The 20480-nt window shown below is 40.5% G+C and overlaps 1 protein-coding gene across 1 annotated transcript in view; it reads right to left on the bottom strand.

Moving 5' to 3' along the window:
* The window catches only part of wdr5 (WD repeat domain 5), a 99552-nt gene that overhangs the window by 17649 nt on the left and 61423 nt on the right, over positions 1–20480 (bottom strand). Inside the window, exons 6-8 of the mRNA XM_039762613.1 lie at positions 17196–17285; positions 12713–12796; positions 1539–1594 (exon numbers count right to left, since the gene is read on the bottom strand). Coding sequence (XP_039618547.1) covers positions 1539–1594; positions 12713–12796; positions 17196–17285 — 230 coding nt within the window. The remainder of the gene's footprint in view (positions 1–1538; positions 1595–12712; positions 12797–17195; positions 17286–20480) is intronic.

Genomic DNA, 20480 nt, shown 5'->3' with positions numbered 1-20480 from the left:
AGGATCATCTCCAGGCAGAGGAGTAGCTTCAGTGACAGACTTTTGTCATTGTCCTGCTCCACTGACAGACTGAGGAGACCCCACACTATGCGACTCTAATTCCACCCGGGGGAGTAAATGCTAACATTACTCAAAGTTATTGTCTGCTTTTTTATTTTTATTTATTTCTTTTTTTTTCATTTTTATTACTATTTAATTTAAGATTTTTTTTTGTATCAGTATACTGCTGCTGGATTATGTGAATTTCCCCTTGGGATTAATAAAGTATCTATCTATCTAACTTCCACAAAGACAACCACCACTGCAACACTCCACTAATCTGGTCTTTAAGGCAGAACAGCTAGAAGAAACATGAAAACGTGTTTGGGGTTTGCAAGGAGCCACCTAAAGGACTTTCCAACCTGTGAGAAACAAGATTCTCTGGACTGATCACACTGAAACCAGGCCAACACTCATCATCATTCTAATGGTGAAGCAAGGTAGTGGCAGCATCATACTATGGGGTTTGTTTTTCAGTGGCAGGAAATGGGAGATCAGTCAGAGTTGAGGGAAAGCTGAAAAGAGCAAAGTTGAAAGATATCCTTAATGAAAACCTGCTGCAAAGCCAAACATTCACATTACCACAGCACAAATATTCTAAGCACACAACAAAGAGAACACAGGTTTGGCTTAGAGACAACTCTCTGAATATTCTTCAGTGGCCCAGTAAGAGCCCAGACTTGATCCAAATTGATCTTCCCTGGAGAGACATCAAAAATTGTTGTCCACCGATGGTCTCCAACTGAACAGACAGAGCTAGAGAAGATCTGCAGAGAAGAATGGGGGAAAATGCCGAGGTCCAAGTTTGTGAAGCTTGCTGCAGACTCAAGAAGATTCCAGGCCTCAAGAATCTACTGAGAAAAGGGTCTGAATTCTTGCGTCAATGGGATTTTTCAATTTCTGTTTAATAAATTTCAAAAATCTTCCTTTTGCTTGTTCATTCTAAGATATTGGATATTTCTTGATGAGGAAAAAATGAATTTAGATGATTTAAGCATAAGGCAGCAACATTACAAAATGTGTGAAAGGTGAAGGGGTCTAAATATGTTCTGAAGGTGCTGCACTTCTAAGAAGACAAAGCTTAAACAATAAAATGGAGATGAAGAGGTGGCACCATTGAGGTGTTAACATTATAAAGACAATAAGTACAGAAGATCACAGCTACTGATTTAAAATACATTTTGGAGGTAAGCAATAGGATTCTGGTTATCTTCAAAACTATACTCAACATTACTGTTAAGAAATTAAGTGAATAGGACGGATGAGCCCATTGTAATGTACTCATTAGGCATGTTCTGGTGTGGTTGGAAAGAAGGTAGGACCTTTGGTGTAAGCCTAACCTCATCCAACCTTGTTTTAGAAAATGTAACATCACAATCATTCCACAAATCTGTAACCTCATCAAACCACCAAATTTCAGGAATCTCTACACACTGAAAGCCCATACATATTAAGTGTGACGCAGACATACCGTATTTAACAGACAAAATCGTACTCACCAAAGTCCGTCATAACTGCTAGAAACAATCAGAGAGCCATCTCTATTGAAATGAACCTAAAGGAAAAATTACAAAACTATTAAAAAAAAAAAACTAATAGTAGGCGTCTCCTAACATGTTTTGCATTAATTCAGAATAAGGACGACAGAGTGGTTAGTAGTGCTGCCTGGCGTTTGTAGATCGAGTCTGAAAGCCCAGCCTAGTTGCTGAAAGTGTGCGGATCGCACGTCCTTCTCTGTCTTACCAGGTACTGTCATTTTCTTTGTTTTTCTGAAGACATGATTGTTAGATTGATTGGCAACTTGAAACTGGCACACCCAATGGCTGCACATGATGGTAAACAGACCCCAAATAACAAGCCAATAACACACTGGGGGAGTCTTGTGCCGCTTATGCTTAACGCCATCTGTTCTAGCCATTGTAGCAGTTTGAGCAAACCTCATTCATACCAGGTCACTTCTTCTGCAGTCTGTGGTAAGCTAACTGTGAAAGTGGAAAAATAAAATAAAAAAAAAAAAAAATGAATTTGTCTAAAAATGAATGTAAAGCTTGCAACACACGACATAACTTCTGATTCGGTGGGCATGTCAAACTCTATAACTGCATTTGGTCCATCTCATCGCCTTATGACTAGGAAACAGTTTCAAATTCCCAAAGTATCTGCAAGCTAATCGCATTCTGACAGCCAATTAACATGCCACCATAAAGTACCGATGTCTGTAAGAGAACGTGTTCAGGTGTAGCAAATTCCGATTCTGTCTCTGCAGGTTTTTCCTTTTTACATGCAATTGTGGTACAAGCAACACAAGACTGAAAGATGAACCTTTCTTCAGTTTGGGTGGTCCAAAACAGGCACGGTCTTATTTCCTTATGGTCACTGTAAGAGTCAGTCTTAGAAAGTTAATGTTTAATGTTAAACTCATATAGTGTTTGCTTACCTTCTACAGAATGTGGGATTCTCACCTATATATATATATAAAATCCAACGTTTGGCTGTCTGTATATCTGTCCACTTTTCACAGAACTACTTAACTGATTTAGATCGGGCTTTTTTTGTATAATTTGCTTGAACATTTCGGTTGATTTTGCGACTTCTCTCACTGCGCTATGTATTATTTTATTTTTTATAAAGCACTTTAAAAAGAACATCAAGGCTGACCAAAGTGCTGTACAATAAAACCCAACATATAAGACACACAATAACCAAAGGGTAAAAGACACAGAAACACAAGAGCTGAAGAGATTCATAATAAAAAAGTTCAGATAGTCAACATCTCACACTGGCCAGGCAGTAAAAGTGTGGTTTTAAATAAGATTTAAAGACACCAAGTGAAGGACCCTGCCTAACGTGCCATGGCAAATCGTTCCAGAGTTTTGGAGCTGCAACTGAATCACCTCCGAGTTTGCATCGTGTCTTAGGAACAAATAAAAGCATCTGGTCTGCCGACCTGAGAGGGCAAGACAGAATATATGAGTGCAGGAGTCAGTCAGTCAGTCATTATCCAACCCGCTATATACTAACACAGGGTCATGGGGGTCTGCTGGAGCCAATCCCAGCCAACACAGGTTGCAAGGCAGGAACAAATCCCGGGCTGGGTGCCAGCCCACCTTAGGGCGCACGCACGCACGCATGCACACACACACGGGACAATTTAGGATTGCTAATGCACCTAACCTGCATGTCTTTGGACTGTGGGAGGAAACCCACGCAGACACGGGGAGAACATGCAAACTCTACGCAGGGAGGTGAACCCGGGTCTCCTAACTGCGAGGCAGCAGCGCTACAACTGCGCCACCATGCCGCCCTCGGTGCAGGAGTTCCGACAGATAAAATGGGGCACAACCATTAAAGGGTATAACATAGTTTGCTTGTGGTATCGATTTATCTGCACGAATCCAAGAGACACGCAGCAGGCTGAGTGGAGGGGGGCTGGGCTAGAGAATGAGAGAACTGCTTAACGGATTTTGATCACGTTTTTTTTTTTCAATAATTTGCTTGAACATTCCAGTTGATCTTGCGACTTCTCTTATCGCACTAAGAATCATAGTTCACTCGCAGGAGTGATATATTCGCACGAATCCGAGAGAGCGGCTGCAGGCCAAGGGGAGGGGGAAGCGTGATGTCAGGAGTAGGGAGCCAAGCAGGGACCTCCTCACTGTCCTGTTTCACTACTACGCAGACAGAGTTGCGGAGGACGGCTAGTAGTTACTAAGAATATGATATACCGCCTGTAAGTGAACATGAGATAGAACTTTTAGCTGCATCAATAGAATAGTGTTAATTAAGCCAGTTAGGAAATACTCTTACTGCTAGCATGGACAATTAGATATGTTTGCAAATATGAGAGGTACACAGTTTTCTGACCGTGTTTTAACAGTGGATGCTGGGGGGTCTTGTGGCCTCAGAACCCCTGCAGATTGTTTTTTTTTCTCCTTCCCTCTGAAATTTTTTTTCTGTCCTCCTGGCCATCTGACCTTACTTTATTATTTGTTACTTAGTATTGCCTAATCTAATTTTTATATATTTATTATAACCTTTTGTCTTCATCTTGTAAAGCAACATCAATTGTATGAAAACGTGCTATATAAATGTTTTTGTTTAACATGCATACGTACTTACATTGCCTCAAGTACGACTGTATTACCAAACTTAGAGAAATGAAACAATATATAAGCCTTAAACAGAACTTTCCCTTGCATGCAACGACTGCTTGAAGTCGGCGATTCATGTACATCACCAGGTGTTGAGGGTCTTCTCTGGTGATGCTCTGCCAAGCCTCTAATGCAGCCATCTTCAGCTGCTGCTTGTTTCAGGAGGCTGGTCCCATTACATTTTTCTCTTCAGCATTTGGAAGGCCTGCTCAATTGGACTGAAATCGGTGGGAGACCGCGAGTCTCATGCAGACACGGGTAACGAGCCTCCCGGTGCCATGGATATGGTGGCAAGAGAAGCCAGTGTATTTACCTGTTTCGCTAGGTGAGGGTTATAAGAAAATCTCTCTATTGTAAAAAAAATCCTGGAGAAAAACAGTAGGGCGACGAAACGTGATCTTCACATTAAGATCACAGAAGACACTTAAAAGACCTGCAAGACTAAAGAGAATGGCCATGGAGCATCTTGTGGGGACCTTAAACATGAGACTTTGTGCCAAGAGATTGACCCAGGACCGTCTCGCAATGACATAGAACATGAGATTCTTGCAAGATACGCCCTACTTACAACCAAATAAGAGCACGGGCAGCAACAAACTCAGTCGTGTTTTAGCTTTGAGTGTACACAGATCCAGGGCTCTCAGCGCATATAAAGTGTATAAGGACAATACGTTATAGATGAAACGTCGATGACTAAGCGAAGAAGAAAGCAGCATGGAGAAAAGAGACTCAAAAACGTTGGAGAGACAAAAAAGAAAAAGAATAATCTAGGTGCAAATTCAGAAAAATGAGGAAAGTAATTATCAGCCCGGAACAAGTGGAATTGGAAAAAAAAAAGCACGTCCAATCCAGATGTTGGCGCTATGCACATGCAGAGCAGGTTAGAGATTATGAAAGCAGTGGAATTCGAAAGGCTCAAAAAAAAAAAAAAAAAATGGCGCGATACACACGTGTAAGTATAAAAAAAAAAAGGGAAGATCGCAGTAGCGCAAACAAACGGAAATTATTACTCGAAAAAGGGAAAATAATCACCATGGACCAGGTGTCATCGAAACAAAAGCAGGATAAAGTAAGGTCAGAAAAAAAAAGAGTAGAAAACAAAGTACAACGTCATAAAGAGGTTAAACTACAAGGGGCCAAACACATGCAGAGCAGGTTAGAGAAACTGGAATTGAAAAGACTAAGATACAGAATATGAAAGCAGCAAAAAATGACAGTGTCAAAACAAAGAAAGCAAACATCGCATTAGCACAAAGAAAGAGAAATTATTACTCAGAGAAATAACGGAAAGGTAGAGATCGAATATATGGACACAGGTGATATGTCAGAAGTATGTAAATATCGTAAGGTTTTGAAGTTTAAGTCAAGAGAATTTCAAAACTGGAGATTACCTCACATGCATTTATTGGTTACTTTGCAAAAAAATGATTAACTGCTGATGATGAAGATCGTTTTGTCTGTGCTGAAATTCCAAACAGAGAAACCGATCCTGAATCATTAAACACATGGGCTCGAAAGATTCCAAAAACTGTTTTTACAGAAGTTCTGAAATAAAAGTGAAACTAAAAAAAAAGCAGAAATTCAAAGAAAAAAAAAAATCTTAAGTGTGCATCCGGAAAAACAAAAATGGGGGTTGGCGAGCTAAGCGAGCAGGGGGCAAAGCCCCCTAGTGAAAACAAAAAAAAGAAAAGAACAAAAAGTTTTATTAAATGTACCGTCACCGAGGGCTTTATGCACACCATGCTCGTTTTCCATTATGTTCGCCAAGATGTTGCTCTGTGCGGGCGGGGAGACATGCACGCGGAGCCATCGTCAGTTTTAAACATGTCGTACTGTCCATACTGTAACACGAGATCGCGTGGGAAGGTAGAAGATAAGAGTATTAGGGGGGTGCCGTGAGTGTCAGGTTTATTTTGTTGGGAAAGTTTGGGTTTATTGATGATGTCCTGTGATTTGAGGGTTGCTAATATAATAAAAGTATCCGCTAAGGGTGCTAATGTCAGTTTTGGTTTTGTTTTGTCATTGTAGGGATTTGGACAAAGTGATTATATCAACACGATGAGAATGGAGATGCCTTGGTGAAGCGTATCATTAGATGGGCTGGTTTTAGTTTATTTAAGGCTGAATAGACAGGAGGTGGGGAAGGGAAACCGCATTGCAGAGAAGTCGTAGACAGGAGTGTTGAAAAACAGAGCACAGTAGAGAGGGATTGTGGGGCTCAGTGGCTGGCAGGTTCTGGGTATACGTCAAAAATGACAACCCCAGTAAGCCAGTGTTGACCCCTGATTTGTATTTTTTGAGGGAGTCTTATTTGTTTTGTTCAGAGGTTGGGTTGCAGCTGAGCCTATTTTTTTTTTTTTTTTACTGTATATATGGTTGCGCCCTATGAGCAATTGAAGAGGATTGTATGCAATAAACTGCAACTTCTTTAGTTTAAACATCTTGGCATCTTTGTATTGTTTTTTTTTCTTTTTCAACTATGGTCCCAGTCGGTCCCAACTACAAGCAGGACACCTGCAGTAGCAGGTGTGGTGTGACCATCGGGTGATTGGCTTGGCCTTTTAAGAATATTCCATTTTTTTAGCTTTGACAATCTCCGGTGTTGCCTCGGCAGTATGTTGGGCTCATTATCTTTTTGTAAGATGAAGCTCTGTCCAGAGAGTTTGGAGGCATTTGCTGGAACTTGAGTAGATCAGATGCTTCTGCACACCTCAGAATTCACTGTGCCACTGCCATCAGCAGTTCCATCATTAATGAGGAGAAGTGTGCCAGCACCTGTGGCAGCCACACATGCCCAAGCACCATGTTTAACAGGTGGTCTGCTTTGGATCTTGGCCAGCTCCTTCTTGTCACCACAGTCTGATGCATCAGGTTCATCCTTGTCTCGTCTGTCCACAAGACCTTTTTCCAAAATCCTGCAAGCTCTATGAAGTCCTTTTTCCGAAACTTGAATTTGGCCTTCCTATTTTTATGGCTGACTAGTGGTTTGCATCTTGCAGTGTGGTCACTGTATTTCTGTGGATAGTCATCTCTGTCACACACACACACACACACACACACACACACACACACACATCTGCTTCCTGAAGACTGTTTCTGATCTGTCAGACAGGCGGCTGGGGCTTTTTCTTTACTATAGTGAGGATTCTTCTGTCACCAGCAGTGGAGGTCTTCCTTGGCCTACCAGTCCCTTTGTGTTTACTGAGCTCACCAGTGTGTTCATTTTTCTTCATGATATTCCAGATGATTGATTGAGTTCATCCTAAGGATTTACTGAGGTCTCCAATGGTTTCATTCTTGTTTTTCAGCCTCATAATGGCTTCTTCGACTTTCATTGGGAAAACTGCTCTTCTCATGTTGATCAATGGCAACTACAGACTCCAAAAGGCAGAAGCCATCCAAGGTATCTTATGAAGCAATGAAACACACCCCAGGAATCATAAATGATGGCGATTGCTGAAAACACTATGAGGCGACCAGGCAGAAAAGGTGCAGTCATTTCTATATGGTGTGACCAAAAAGTGCACTTTAATCACATCTGAGTTGTTTGATTTGTAATTTTAAACATGTGGAGCAGAAGGTTAAATTAAGGAAAAATGTGTCTTTGTCCCAAACATTATGGAGGACACTGTATAAAATATGTACTAAACAGAAATGTGATAGCGGTCAATTAGATGAAGTAACTAAATAAAAATTAAAACTAAGGCTTTGTTCACACTCTGAAACTGTGTTTTCATTTTAAAACTTTTCCATTCACATTAGCATTTTCAGAAATGTGCAAGTCTTGCCTACTGGGCATGCATGATCTGTCAGCCATTTGCTTACGGAGCAAACACAAGAGTGGACCAAAATGTCAAAAGAATGAATAAAAAAAACAAAAACAAAATGGACCTCTTTGTCTGGATAAATAATCAAACACAACTTCTTTAAAGGTTACAAGCAAGTAGAAGGTTTCCAGCGTCTTGGAAACCACAGAATGGGAGTGCTGCCAAAATAAATCCAGCAAAATATTTGAGTGTTTCAAAGAACAGTACCCACCGGCTGATACAAAGAAGGTAGGGAATGACTATCCCCACGGTAAAGATGAGATGTCAAGGCACAAAACCGAAGGCAATTCCTGACAACATGGCAATCAATCATAGATCCGCAATTTTGAAAAGCTGAGCTTTCTCCATCCACAGGGTCAGACCGAAACTTTCAAATGTACACACTCTGAAGGGTGTTCTTAGTGTGTTTCATTGTGGATGGAAGGCCAAAACGAATGGCAAAGATGTGTTTTTTAAATGTATCAATGTTAGTGAAGGGTAGAGTCAGTCCCTGAATGTGCATGAATGTAGCAACGTGTTGAATTTCCAAATTGTTCAGAGAGGACATGCGCAAGTCTCTGCTCCTCAGAATGCTGCACTGTTGAAATGAGTGCCCGGCAATCTACAGATATTGGCCTTGGATGGAGGGGTGAGGGATGTTCAGTAATGGCTTTGCTGCATCCAGTGTTGAACCAAATTAATTTATTAACTCTTTTAGGGCGGATGTCGACTTTTGTCGACAGGAGGGGTTGAAGGCGAATGTGAACAAAAGTCGACATCCTGGGATAGAGGGCGACAATCAGCTGTTTATGGCGACAAAACTCACTGTCACAGGCATTCCCTCTCTGCTTGGAGGAATGTTAGGCTCATTGACACGGCACCTAATCCTTGCGTGTGCGTGAGTTGCGAAATGTAAACAAAGGCAAGATGGCATCAACATCTCACGAGGGAGCGAAGCGAGTGCAGAAAAGAAAATACTCGGCAGACGATGTTTTGCGCATTATCGCAGAGTCAGACTCTGATTTTTCAGAACTGATTTCTTCCCACAGTCCAAAGACATGCAGGTTAGGTGGATTGGCGATTCTAAATTGTCCCTAGTGTGTTTGGGTGTGTGTGTGTGTCCTGCGGTGGGTTGGCGCCCTGCCCGGCACTGGTTCCTGCCTTGCGCCCTGTGTTGGCTGGGATTGGCTCCAGCAGACCCCCCGTGACCTTGTGTATGGATTCAACGAGTTGGAAAATGGATGGATGGATTTTATTGACAGCGATTAGGAGATCGAGCAAGTGAGTGAGAAGCCGGCATCAGCTGATCGAACACCAGCCGATGCCGCCCCAGCTGATTGGCTGCCACCTAAGCACATTCGTGCAGCCGATGCCTTAACGGCAAGGTTTGTGTGGGAGGAATATCCAGACATTGATCCGTGGGAGCCGAACTGGCTACCGGACTTCACAAGACGGCATGGCTTGCTGTTGGACACGACAGATTACCAGCTGCTGGACTACTTCAGGCTGCTCTCTCCTGATGCTGCTTTTCAGCTACTGTCAGACGAGACAAACAGGTAGGCAGACTCATTTTTTCAATCGTGAGCTGCGCTTGCATCGCATTCTCGTTTTTCAAAGTGGAAACCCACAACAAAAGACGAGATGAAGGAGGTTGTGGCGGCATTACAAACAGAGATGGGACTAAACTGGTGATATAACTTCACGGAGCATTGGTCCAAATGTGCTTTGTCCCCTGGTGGCTTTGGACAGGTTATGCCGCGTGATAGGTACGTGATGCTGCAAAGTTTGATTCACTTCTGCAATAAACAGAAGCAAGGCTATAGCCCCATGTATAAAGTTCAGTCCCTGCTTGACATTGTGGAACCAACATATAAATATTTTATCAGCCTGGCCGTGATTTGTCTGTGTATGAATCTATGATAAAATAAAAGGGATGCCTTTTTTTCCTGCCAATATATGCCAGACAAGCCCACAAAGTATGGCATAAAGGATTTTGTACTGGCAGAAGCAAACACTGGTTTCTGCCTGAAAGTCATTACATATGCAGGAAAGTATTTCTTTCAAAGAGAGAACTGTCCTTTAACAAGTCACGTTGTGCTGGAGCTGCTTCAGGGCTATGAACATTTGGGTCATTTTGTGTACATTGACAATTTTAATACATGCCCGGAATTGTTCATGGAGCTACAGAGCAGGGGAATTGGAGCTTGTGGCACAGTGAAGGTGAACAGGAGGCACAGGCCTTCAAAGTTGAAGAGAGACAGACTGATGATGAAAAGAGGTGACAATCCGGTTTTTATGCGGGCAGAAAACATGGTGGCAGTGGCATGGCACAACGTTAAATGGGCGACTTGTCTCTCTACAGTACACTCTAACAAAATATCTGAGAAAGTGCAGCAAAAGACAATTGAAAAGGAGGCACCTTAGCAGCATATATTGTAAAAAAAATGCAACGTAGCAATGCATGCAATTGGCTGCTTTGAGCGAGATCAAACTGTGCAGGACTTTGCTGTGTAACATGTATGTGATATGTAAGTGAAATCATAGTATACAACATGCTAGGCAGTAACATTTGTCAAAAGGAAATATTTTTTGTTGATTTGATATGTTAAACAATTCCTTTGTGTTCTTTTTTTAAAAAAAGTTAGTTTTTGTAAAAATATTCAGCCCTAGGAGAAATCAAGCAAAATAAAAATTAGCCCTAAAAGAGTTAAAACACTGCCAGTGGGGGCACACTGCAACCCTGATGCCTGTGGTGGGTGTTTAACCGCCACACAGCACTCCTGTTCTCATTCTAATATTCTTTACATTGATTGGCTGCTAGAAATGATTCACTTAAGACGACAATGCCAGTGAAAGAGTAGTTGTGCGACTGTAGCAACTGCAGCCCTTAATTATGTTGTGAGTTGTTTTGAGACGCAATTCTGACCCTGACATTAGGCGATAACTTTATTGCCCAAAAGCACAAATATTCCTGCGGCTCTCATCCCTTTTGATAATTTAACTTTATAACACGATGCAAATGATAGGGTACTGACAGCCTAATTATTAGAACAAGTAAAAAAATGTCCATTAGGCATAATGCTGGGGTGCATTCAAGGATTCTGTTAACTGCTTTGAAAGTTTGAGCAATTTTAATTTCTGGTTATTTCATTAAACAGAGAGAGATCATATCCTTGTGTACTAAATATTTTTATAACAGTAATGACAGAACAAAATTGAATGTATTAGTAAAATTAGTAAAATACGCATTTTTGAATGATATTCTTTTAAATCGTTTCATTCAAAATTGAGCCCAAGCTGCATATAATTTTTTGCATTACCTAACTGTTATTTTTGTGACTATTATTTACCAGTACAATTTCTCTAGGGGGAACCCCCTACACAACACCACTCCCTCCAGATCAGCAGCCAACTAATTAAAATCTAAGGAGCTCAAAGAATCTTCCCTTCAAAGATCCTACGATATGGTGGGAAAAGGATCTTCAAATGAATTTCTGAGAAAAGGAGTGGAAGGCATAGAAGTCAACCTAGCTCTATGTGTGCAAAGCATTCAATAAATCAATTTAAAATCAATTCAACCAATCACATTTATCTCATTTAAAATGGACCAAAATGTATCCAGGGCAAGATCCAATCTGCGAAAGTTGCAATCTAGCTCCAGACTCACTAGGCCACATTTTGGGAGTGAACCAAATTAACGTCAATTTGGACAAAAAGCTTTGACTTATCAAACAGCCTTGGTGTCACAATCACTCCTAACCCATTAACAACTGTGTTTGAAGGTCTGTCAAAGGGGTCAAAGTGTAAAATGACAAATCGATGGTATATGCCTATACCCCACTGCTAGCATGTAGGCGTATCGTGGTCAACATGAAGAATCCCAACCCACCTTTTCTAAGTCAGTGGGTAACTCGTCTGGCAGGGCCAGATGTGATTGTGCTGATGTTCCTTTTCTATTCTATTCCATTATTTGTGTTAAGCGTGAGTTTATGGACTTGCAGGTAATTTAAAAACAGCAGTTACAGGTTTGAGAGACTGGAAATGGTCCAATGGAAAATGGATAACCGTGGAACGGGGAGAAGCTCATCTAGGAAACTCCTTTACAAAACAAGTGGGAGAAAGAAGAAAGAGGAAAGAAAAAAAAATTAAATTTTAACACAAGAGCAGCAATCGGTGCAAGGAAATAGTCTGTATTGACTCCTGCTTTACTGAGGACAACCAGGTGAAGAGAGAGACAAGCTATTTGCACCCCGGAAGGAAATTTGGGTTCTTACAGAAGCTCTTTAAGTAAATAAATACATAAATATGTAGGTATATAAATAAACAGACAGACAGACTTTGGTCTGAACAAAGAAGAAAATTAGACACAAAGAAAATGTATGACTTGGCTGTCACAGTCCTAGTAAGGCCCTTTAGGAAGGAGCCTCGGTCACGTTTCTTGAAACACTTCTGCTAAATAATTTGTTGGCTCACAGAGAGGATGTGCAGCTTTGTTCATAATGGCACTTGGTTTTGTTGTAATTCTCTCCTTTGTTATGACCACCAGGGGGTCCAGAGTGCATCCTACACTTGAGCTTGCCTTTATAATTAGCTTGTTGATTTATTGGGCCTCTGTTGAAGTGATGTTACCAGCCCAGCACACCACAGCGTAGAAAACTGTACGTTATAGTTACTATAAACGAAACAAAAACAAGAAAGAAATCAAATTTCACTTACAGCAGAGACGGGGTCAGAGTGAGCCGGAAGCGTCTTAAGGCATTTTCCCGTTTTCACATCCCATATCCTGACGCTTTCATCAAACTGCCAAGATTCAATTAACAAAACAAATTGTATAAATAAAACAAATAATCGCAGCAAAGCAATCTTTGCCTAACTGGAAATTTACTTAAAGATGGAAATTGTTTTAAAGCAATAAAGCTTCACAAGATAAGAACAAAGTGTGAAGTACAACTAAAGGCCTGATTTATTAATTTCAAGAAATGCTTTTCTTTTTTTTTAAACAGTATTGTAAATGAAAATCTCTCTTGCTTTTATACCATAATTACGTATAAAATACTGTGCAAAACCTTAAGAAACCTATTCTTTCATATAAATACAGTATATACATTTTGTCTTAAATATTTACCCTTTCTCTTCTGCATTAGATCAATTTACAAACAATTTACTTTCCATTAAATTTTACTAAGAAAGTTTTTAATCTCTTATAAAAAATAACAGAATTCTCTCTATTATATAAAAAAAATCCTTTAACGCAATTAGACTTTTTGGAAGAGAGATTTTTTAAGTCCTGCGAGACAAGACTTTTGCCTTGAGATTTTTTCAAACATATTCAAACATGCCCACGGTCCTCTCAACTCTCATTCAAGTGAATGCTTTTGTCAGGTTCAGTTCCTGCGCTCTCAGCTCTTATACATTTTAACATTTTCATCACTTTAAGCTCCTAATTAAAAAAGTATGTCCAAATCTTATTGGAGAATTTCATCACAAAGGGTTATCAACATAAAAAAATGAGTATACGGGCAATCCTAACACAGAGAAACCGGGAAGTCTAATGAATTAACGCTAAAAATGTTGATCAGTTACACATCAAATTGGTTAAATGTGTCCAAAAATGTCGAACGGTTACACGGTAAATTGGTTAAATGTGTATCACTAGACTCTGCTGAAGCAGCTGGTGGTGATGGTGCGGAAGAGGAAAACATCAACCTACAATATCACAATGAATATCTAAAACCGTTAACAACGTCCAGTCTTCCGACGCAGAAATTACTGTAGGAAGAAGGATGTATCCAAGAAAGGTAATGAAGTACATCTTCTGCGGATAACATTAGATAACAAAGGAGATCTTGAAATGCCTTTCGTATTAAAATGTTAACAGTTTCCAGTTAGGATAGCTTTTGCGAAGACAATTAACAAATCTCAGAACCAAACATTCAAAAAAAGTCATTTTATTTAATAGAAAGAAAGAAACGAAATTCAATCACAGGCAGTTATACGTTGCGCTGGTGCATTTGTAGCCTTTTCCATGAAAATAAAAATCCGTTTAAATTGTACATTTGCATCCCCATACGCGAGCAGCAAAAACGCAAAAAGACTAGTGCATAGCATAGGCCAGAGGGTTGGTGAGCGAGGTGAGCAGGGGGCAAAGCCCCCTTACTTTAGATAAAAAGTGGACTCCCTTGTAGGTCAATAAACCCAGTACAGGATTAAACAAAACGTGATAATTATTAATGACATCATGAGTGGACAGAGCTAAAACAGAAAGTAGAAGGCCTCAAACTTGAAGGTAGTGTCAGATGAGAGAGCTGAACCTTCAAATCATCAGTCCCTACTGTATCGCAAGCAGACACCAAGCGGTCAATCTTCCATCAGCACAGACTTCCCCAAGTAGAAAAGAGTTTCCAGATGTGCTGTTGCAGCACTTCAGAGATGCATCAACCGAGCAAGACTTGAAAGTCAGAAGTAGTCCAGACTACTACCAGCTCTAAACTTACAGAAACCACCAAAGGTCCCAAGTACACTTCTCTCCACAGTCCAGACAAGTCTCATTATAAATGGTCTTCATGGGACAGTTGCTGCCAAAAAGGCCATTCCTCCAAAGTGCAAGCAGAGCCAAGAGACTCACCAACATTTCCAAAAAAAGCACAAGGACTGGTGCGCTAAACTGTGATAGCTACTGCCCTGAACTGGCAAGTCCAAATTTAAACTTTCTGACTAAAACAGGACGCAGTTGGTCTACAGAAGAGCTGGAGAGCAACAGCCAAAAGTGAAGTATGCCATGGGTTTTTCTGTAGGTTTAGGGTTGGTGGTTTGGTCGGGATAAATGAAATCCCTAATGCTGAGAAGCACAAGCAGATTCCCATCCATCATGCAATACTATCAAGGATGTCAGCTGATTGGCCCCAACTTCAATAACCCCAAACCCATGGCCATCAAGTTCATAAAGAACCCTCTTCCGAAAAAAAGAACAAGGAGTTCTGCAAAAGATAGTATGGTCTCCACAGTCCTGTCTGAGATAACCCGGAGGAACAGAAGCATAGGAGACAGAAAGCAGTCAGGCCTGCATAAGAACTGAGCGGAGTTCTTCATGATGCTTGCAACAAATGACCAGCCGATTTCCTTATAAAACTGCACAAAACACAAAGGTCCTAAACGATTTCATGCAGTTTAAAAGGCAAGGGGTTTATTTCTTCTCTCGGCTGCTCCCATTAGGGATCACCGCAGTGGATCATTTTGCTCCATATCTGACTGTCCTCTCCATCTTGCTCTGTCACACCCACCACCTGCATGTCCTCTCTCACCACATCAATAAACCTCATCTTAGGTCTTCCTTTTTTCCTCTTTCCTGGCAGCTCTATCTTTAAAACCCTTTTCCCAATATACCCAGCATCTCCCCTCTGCACATAACGCACTAAAAACTGATTTTTTTTTTTTTTAAACTGTTTATTGCTCTTTGCAGTAAATCTTTCATTTTATTATTTTAGAAAGCATTGCTGCCTAAGGCATTTTGCACAGTACTGAAGTTTTAAGTATTTATTTTACACATACAGTCAAATGAAAAAGTTTGGGAAACCCTCCAGCCTGCCTACAGAGAGTAACAATTTACTCTCCTTTCAACAAAAAAGATAACAGTGGTATGTCTTTCATTTCCTAGGAACATCTGAGTACTGGGGTGTTTTCCGAACAAAGATTTTTAGTAAAGCAGAATTTAGTTGTATGAAATTAAATCAAATGTGAAAAACTGGCTGTGCAAAAATGTGGGTCCCCTTGTCATTGTGCTGATTTGAATGCCTGTCACTGCTCAATGCTGATTACTTGCAACACCAAATTGGTTGGATTGCAATTGCAAGTTGTGCTTCCTTCCCTTTGACTCTCCTCTGAATAGTGACAGACAGCATGGGATCCTCAAAGCAACTCTCCAAAGATCTGATAACAAAGATTGTTGATTATCATGGTTTAGGGGAAGGCTACAAAAAGCCATCTCAGAGGATTAAACTGTCAGCTTCAACTGTAAGGAATGGAATCAGGAAATGGAAGGCCACAGGCACAGTTGCTGTTAAACCCAGCAGGTCTGGCAGGCCAAGAAAAATACAGGAGTGAAATATGCAGAGGCAGGATTGTGAGAATGGTGACAGAAAACACACAGATCACCTCCAAAGACCTGCATGAACATCTTGCTGCAGATGGTGTACCTGGACATCGTTCTACAATGCAGCGCAATTTGAACAAAGAACATCTGTAGAGCAGGGTGATGAGAAAGAAGCCCTTTCTGCACTCACGCCACAAACAGAGTCAGTCGCTTGTTGTATGCCAATGCTCATTTAGACAAGCCAGATTCATTTTGGAACAAAGTGCTTTGGACTGATGAGACAAAAAATGGAGTTACTGGGTCAGAACAAAAAGTGCTTTGCATGGCAGAAGAACAACGCCGCATTCCAAGGAAAACACCTGCTACCTACAGTCACATTTGGTGGAGGTCCCATCAAGCTGTGGGGCTGTGTGGCTAGTTCAGGGACTGGGGCCCTTGTTAAAGTCAAGGGTCGGATGAATTCAACCCAATATCAACAAATTCTTCAGGATAATGTTCAAGCATCAGTCACAAAGTTGAAGTTACTTATGCAGGGGTTGGATATTCCAACAAGACAATGACCAAAACACAGTTCAAAATCTACATAGGCATTCGTGCAGAGGGAGAAGTACAATGTTCTGGAATGGCCGCCACAGTCTCCTGACTTGAATATCATCAAACATCTATGGGATGATTTGAAGCAGGCTGTCCATGCTTGGCAGCCATCAAATTGAACTGAACTGGAGAGATTTTGTATGGATGAATGGTCAGAAATACCTCCATCCAGAATCCAGACACTCATCAATGGCTACAGGAGGCCTCCAGAGGCTGTTATATTTGCAAAAGGAGGCTCAACTAAGTATTGCTGTCATATCTCTGCTGGGGTGTCCAAATTTATGCACCTGTCTAATTTTGTTATGATGCATATTGCATATTTTCTGTTAATCCAATAAACCTAATGTCTCTTCTGAAATACTCCTGTTTCCATAAGGCATGTCATATATTAAAAGGAAGTTGCTACTTTGAAAAGCTCAGCCAATGATAAACAAAAATCTAAAGAATTAAGAGGGGTTCCCAAAGTTTTCCATATGACTGTAAATACCTCCATACAACCATGAAGTAAATACTTACGGAACCAGATACAATGAGATTGGACTGAGGATTAAAGTTGCAACAGAATACATAGTTACTGTGACCTTTCAGTGTCTTCAAACATTTGCCCTGTAAAGGAAAGAGAGAAATTTTAAGAACAACTTATTACTCAAGAGTGCTGTGAGGTTCAACTCCATTAGTGAGTTGCTGAAAACAAGAGGGTACAGAAAGAAGTTGAGTCTTGTGCTGTGTCTGCTGTGCAACAGCGCTGCAAGCAAGAGACAGAAAAGCTGTACTTGTACTGGTTCAAGAGAGGCGATTACCTGTAATGTAATCTTCTTTGAGGACCAGAGCACTAACAAGCATGGAGACAGATTAAGCCCTTGTCATACTACACAACTTTTCAGAGATTCTCAGTTAAAAACTTCATTTACACAATCATAGCAAAGCGATTGCAGTAGCAGAATGTTCCATGCTCTCCGACACCCCCATTGACTTAATCCAACCAGTTTGCATTTTTTCTTAAGTTGTAGGAGTGGGCCTTGTGTATGCGACAACTGGCGACCAATGCATTTCTAAGTGAACGCTCAATGCATAAAGTGTAGGAGTATTTTTGAACACACAAACAGAACCCCAGATCATTTCACCAAGGTTGGCTGGTTTACAATTAATGCTAGTGGGTTGTCAATGAACTTTTACAAAAAGGCAAAACTGGGTAGCGGTACCATAAAAGCTGGGAAGCACTGGTGTAAGGAAGGTGGTACAAGGCCAAATACATAAAAATCAAGCCGCCTAGAACAGGACTCGTCAAAAATAACCTCAAGGTGCCCTCCGAGAGTCAGAAAACAAATGAGACCCTGTAAAACAGTAACAAAAGATTTATTACTGCAACAGTTTTGGGCCAATTCTTGAAAATTACTACCCTATTGTTTTCTTATGGCCCGCGGCTGAAAGTATGAATTGCCTTCTCAGTTTGCTGCATTGCATTTCTGCTGCACAAATCTTTACACAGGGTTTGGGTGATTTGTTATTATGAATTTGTGCACATCTGCTCTCTCTGTGTGCTTTTAATGTTGGATTGTGTATCGTAGGTGCAGGTAGCGACACTTAATCCAACAAGTGGATATTTTCTTGTCTAGCTGGTGCATAGTCGTCTTTTTGGTTGTTGATGCGAGGCTCAGAGAGCCAGGGCTGTTGACGAAATTTACATCACAAACACCATTGCATACACTCACCGTGATGCGCAATAACAAACACACGCACTACAGCACTTTACGACCTTCACGAAAACATTGCTTTAGGAATTTGTAGACTCAAGAAAGGAACCATTTTAAGATGGATCATGTGACAGTGTATGCGTAGAAAGGTAAAGCATATACCCTATACCAGGGGTGTTAAACTCCAGGCCTGGAGGGCCGCAGTGGCTGCAGGTTTTCATTCTAACCATCTTCTTCATTAGTGACCAGTTTTCACTGCTAATTAACTCCTTTTCCCTTTATTTTAATAGCCCTGCTTTTAAGGATTCAGTCCTCTGAATTGATTTGTTTCTTCATGAAATGGCAGCCAAACAGAAATGAGACGTGAAACGAGCCGGCGGATGACCAGCTAAACTGGGATTTCAATCTCCAACCAGTCTATTAATGAGAAGCTGATTCTTGCTGTTAAGTAAGCCCATTATTTAATTCCGTGGCCTGTTGCTGCTCTCATTCTGCCACAGCAGACATTTCCAAAACTGTCGATTTTCTGTTTGTCAAAATGTTTTGGTGACCCGAGAGATCAACCTTACCGAGACTTTCACCTTTCTTTATTTTCAGATATTGTGTGATGGACAATATTTATATATAATATTTATTTATATATTCATATATAATATATTTATATTTATATGTGAATTTCCCCTTGGGATTTGTGAATTCCCCCTTGTGATTAATAAAGTATCTATCTATCTATCTATCAGGTGAGCTGGTCATGTGGCGGCTCGTTTTGTGTCTCATTATTGTTTGGCTGCTAATTAAAAAAAAGAGACAACTAAGGGGCCTGAGTCACGTTAATTAAAACTAAAGCAAAAGAAGTTAATTAGCAGCAAAAACTGGTCACTAATGAAGAAGATGGTTAGAATGAAAACCTGCAGCCACTGCGGCCCTCCAGGCCTGGAGTTCGACACCCGTGCACTATACCAAGGCAAACATTGGACAACCTAAATAAGAACTGTATGTACATGTTCTGTATTACCTATAAGTTCCACTTAAAGACAGGCTAAGAAACAGATCTCGTTTGTACCACGGGGTCTGTCCGTACATTATGTCACTATCTGCAGAAACTGACAGAACTTTTTAGTTACACTGTGATAGGATTGTAAGTCATCCCCTGCCCACTCCTAATAAGCACTAACCCACATTTACCTTTCTATTTAAAAGTTCCTTAATTTGTGTCTCAAAAATTGCAATTCATAATGAAGTGTGAAAAATGCAAACAAGAAGCTTCTTCAGTACTTCATAAACTCTACCTAATTATATTATCTTACCAAAAGAATGGCCAACTGAACTGCAGCTGTTCTTTTTAAGCCAATCACAGACACGCCTTCAAAAACAAAACTAATATACAATAGGCATCTCTTGGGTGAACAAGTCTTAAACCCTTTGTTAACCCACATGCTCTTAAATAAAAAATCTATTCTGCTGTGCTACCCAAGTAGTTAATCAGTGGTGTGTTTCCATGGAAACAACAAGGCCAAGACAGAAGGGCCATGGCTGACAGTCACCATGACAACAGAAGCAGGTATCAGTGGGTATAAAACTGCAGTAAGTGATGTACAAATCTTGCCTTCACCACAGAATCTATTTGAGATGTCTACAGAATATTTATGACTTTTATTATGTTTTCTTTTCACATGAGGACTATTTTTAATTTTATTTTTTTAATATTCTTCACCTTTATGGATTTATGAGTACATATCACAAAATGACACAGCCCATAACTAATTAGCCACATACACACAGAAAGAATCACTCTCTTTTAAAACAGAAATGTATTTATCAAATTATTTAACATCATAAATTCTGCATATGCCAAAAGCTAAGGAGCCTCTAGTTGAAAGACTGAGATTACACGACCGTGCAAAAAAACTGTTCACAGAGAACACTGATGAAGTACAGTACACAATTGAAAATGCACTGAGTGGAGACATGCATTTAAAGACGGCCTCTCAATACATGATTTACTTCTCCAAATACTGTCACTGATATTTGGGATGAAAAGGGGTTTGTGTGAAAATACGGGAAACTGATAAAATTGCAGGCAGCAGTGGAATTCCCTCAATAGTCA

The sequence above is a fragment of the Polypterus senegalus genome, chromosome 9 (assembly GCF_016835505.1).
Source record: "Polypterus senegalus isolate Bchr_013 chromosome 9, ASM1683550v1, whole genome shotgun sequence".
Lineage (NCBI taxonomy): Eukaryota > Metazoa > Chordata > Cladistia > Polypteriformes > Polypteridae > Polypterus > Polypterus senegalus.
Note: the sequence above shows the minus strand (reverse complement) of the source record. Positions and strands in the feature narration are given on the sequence as shown.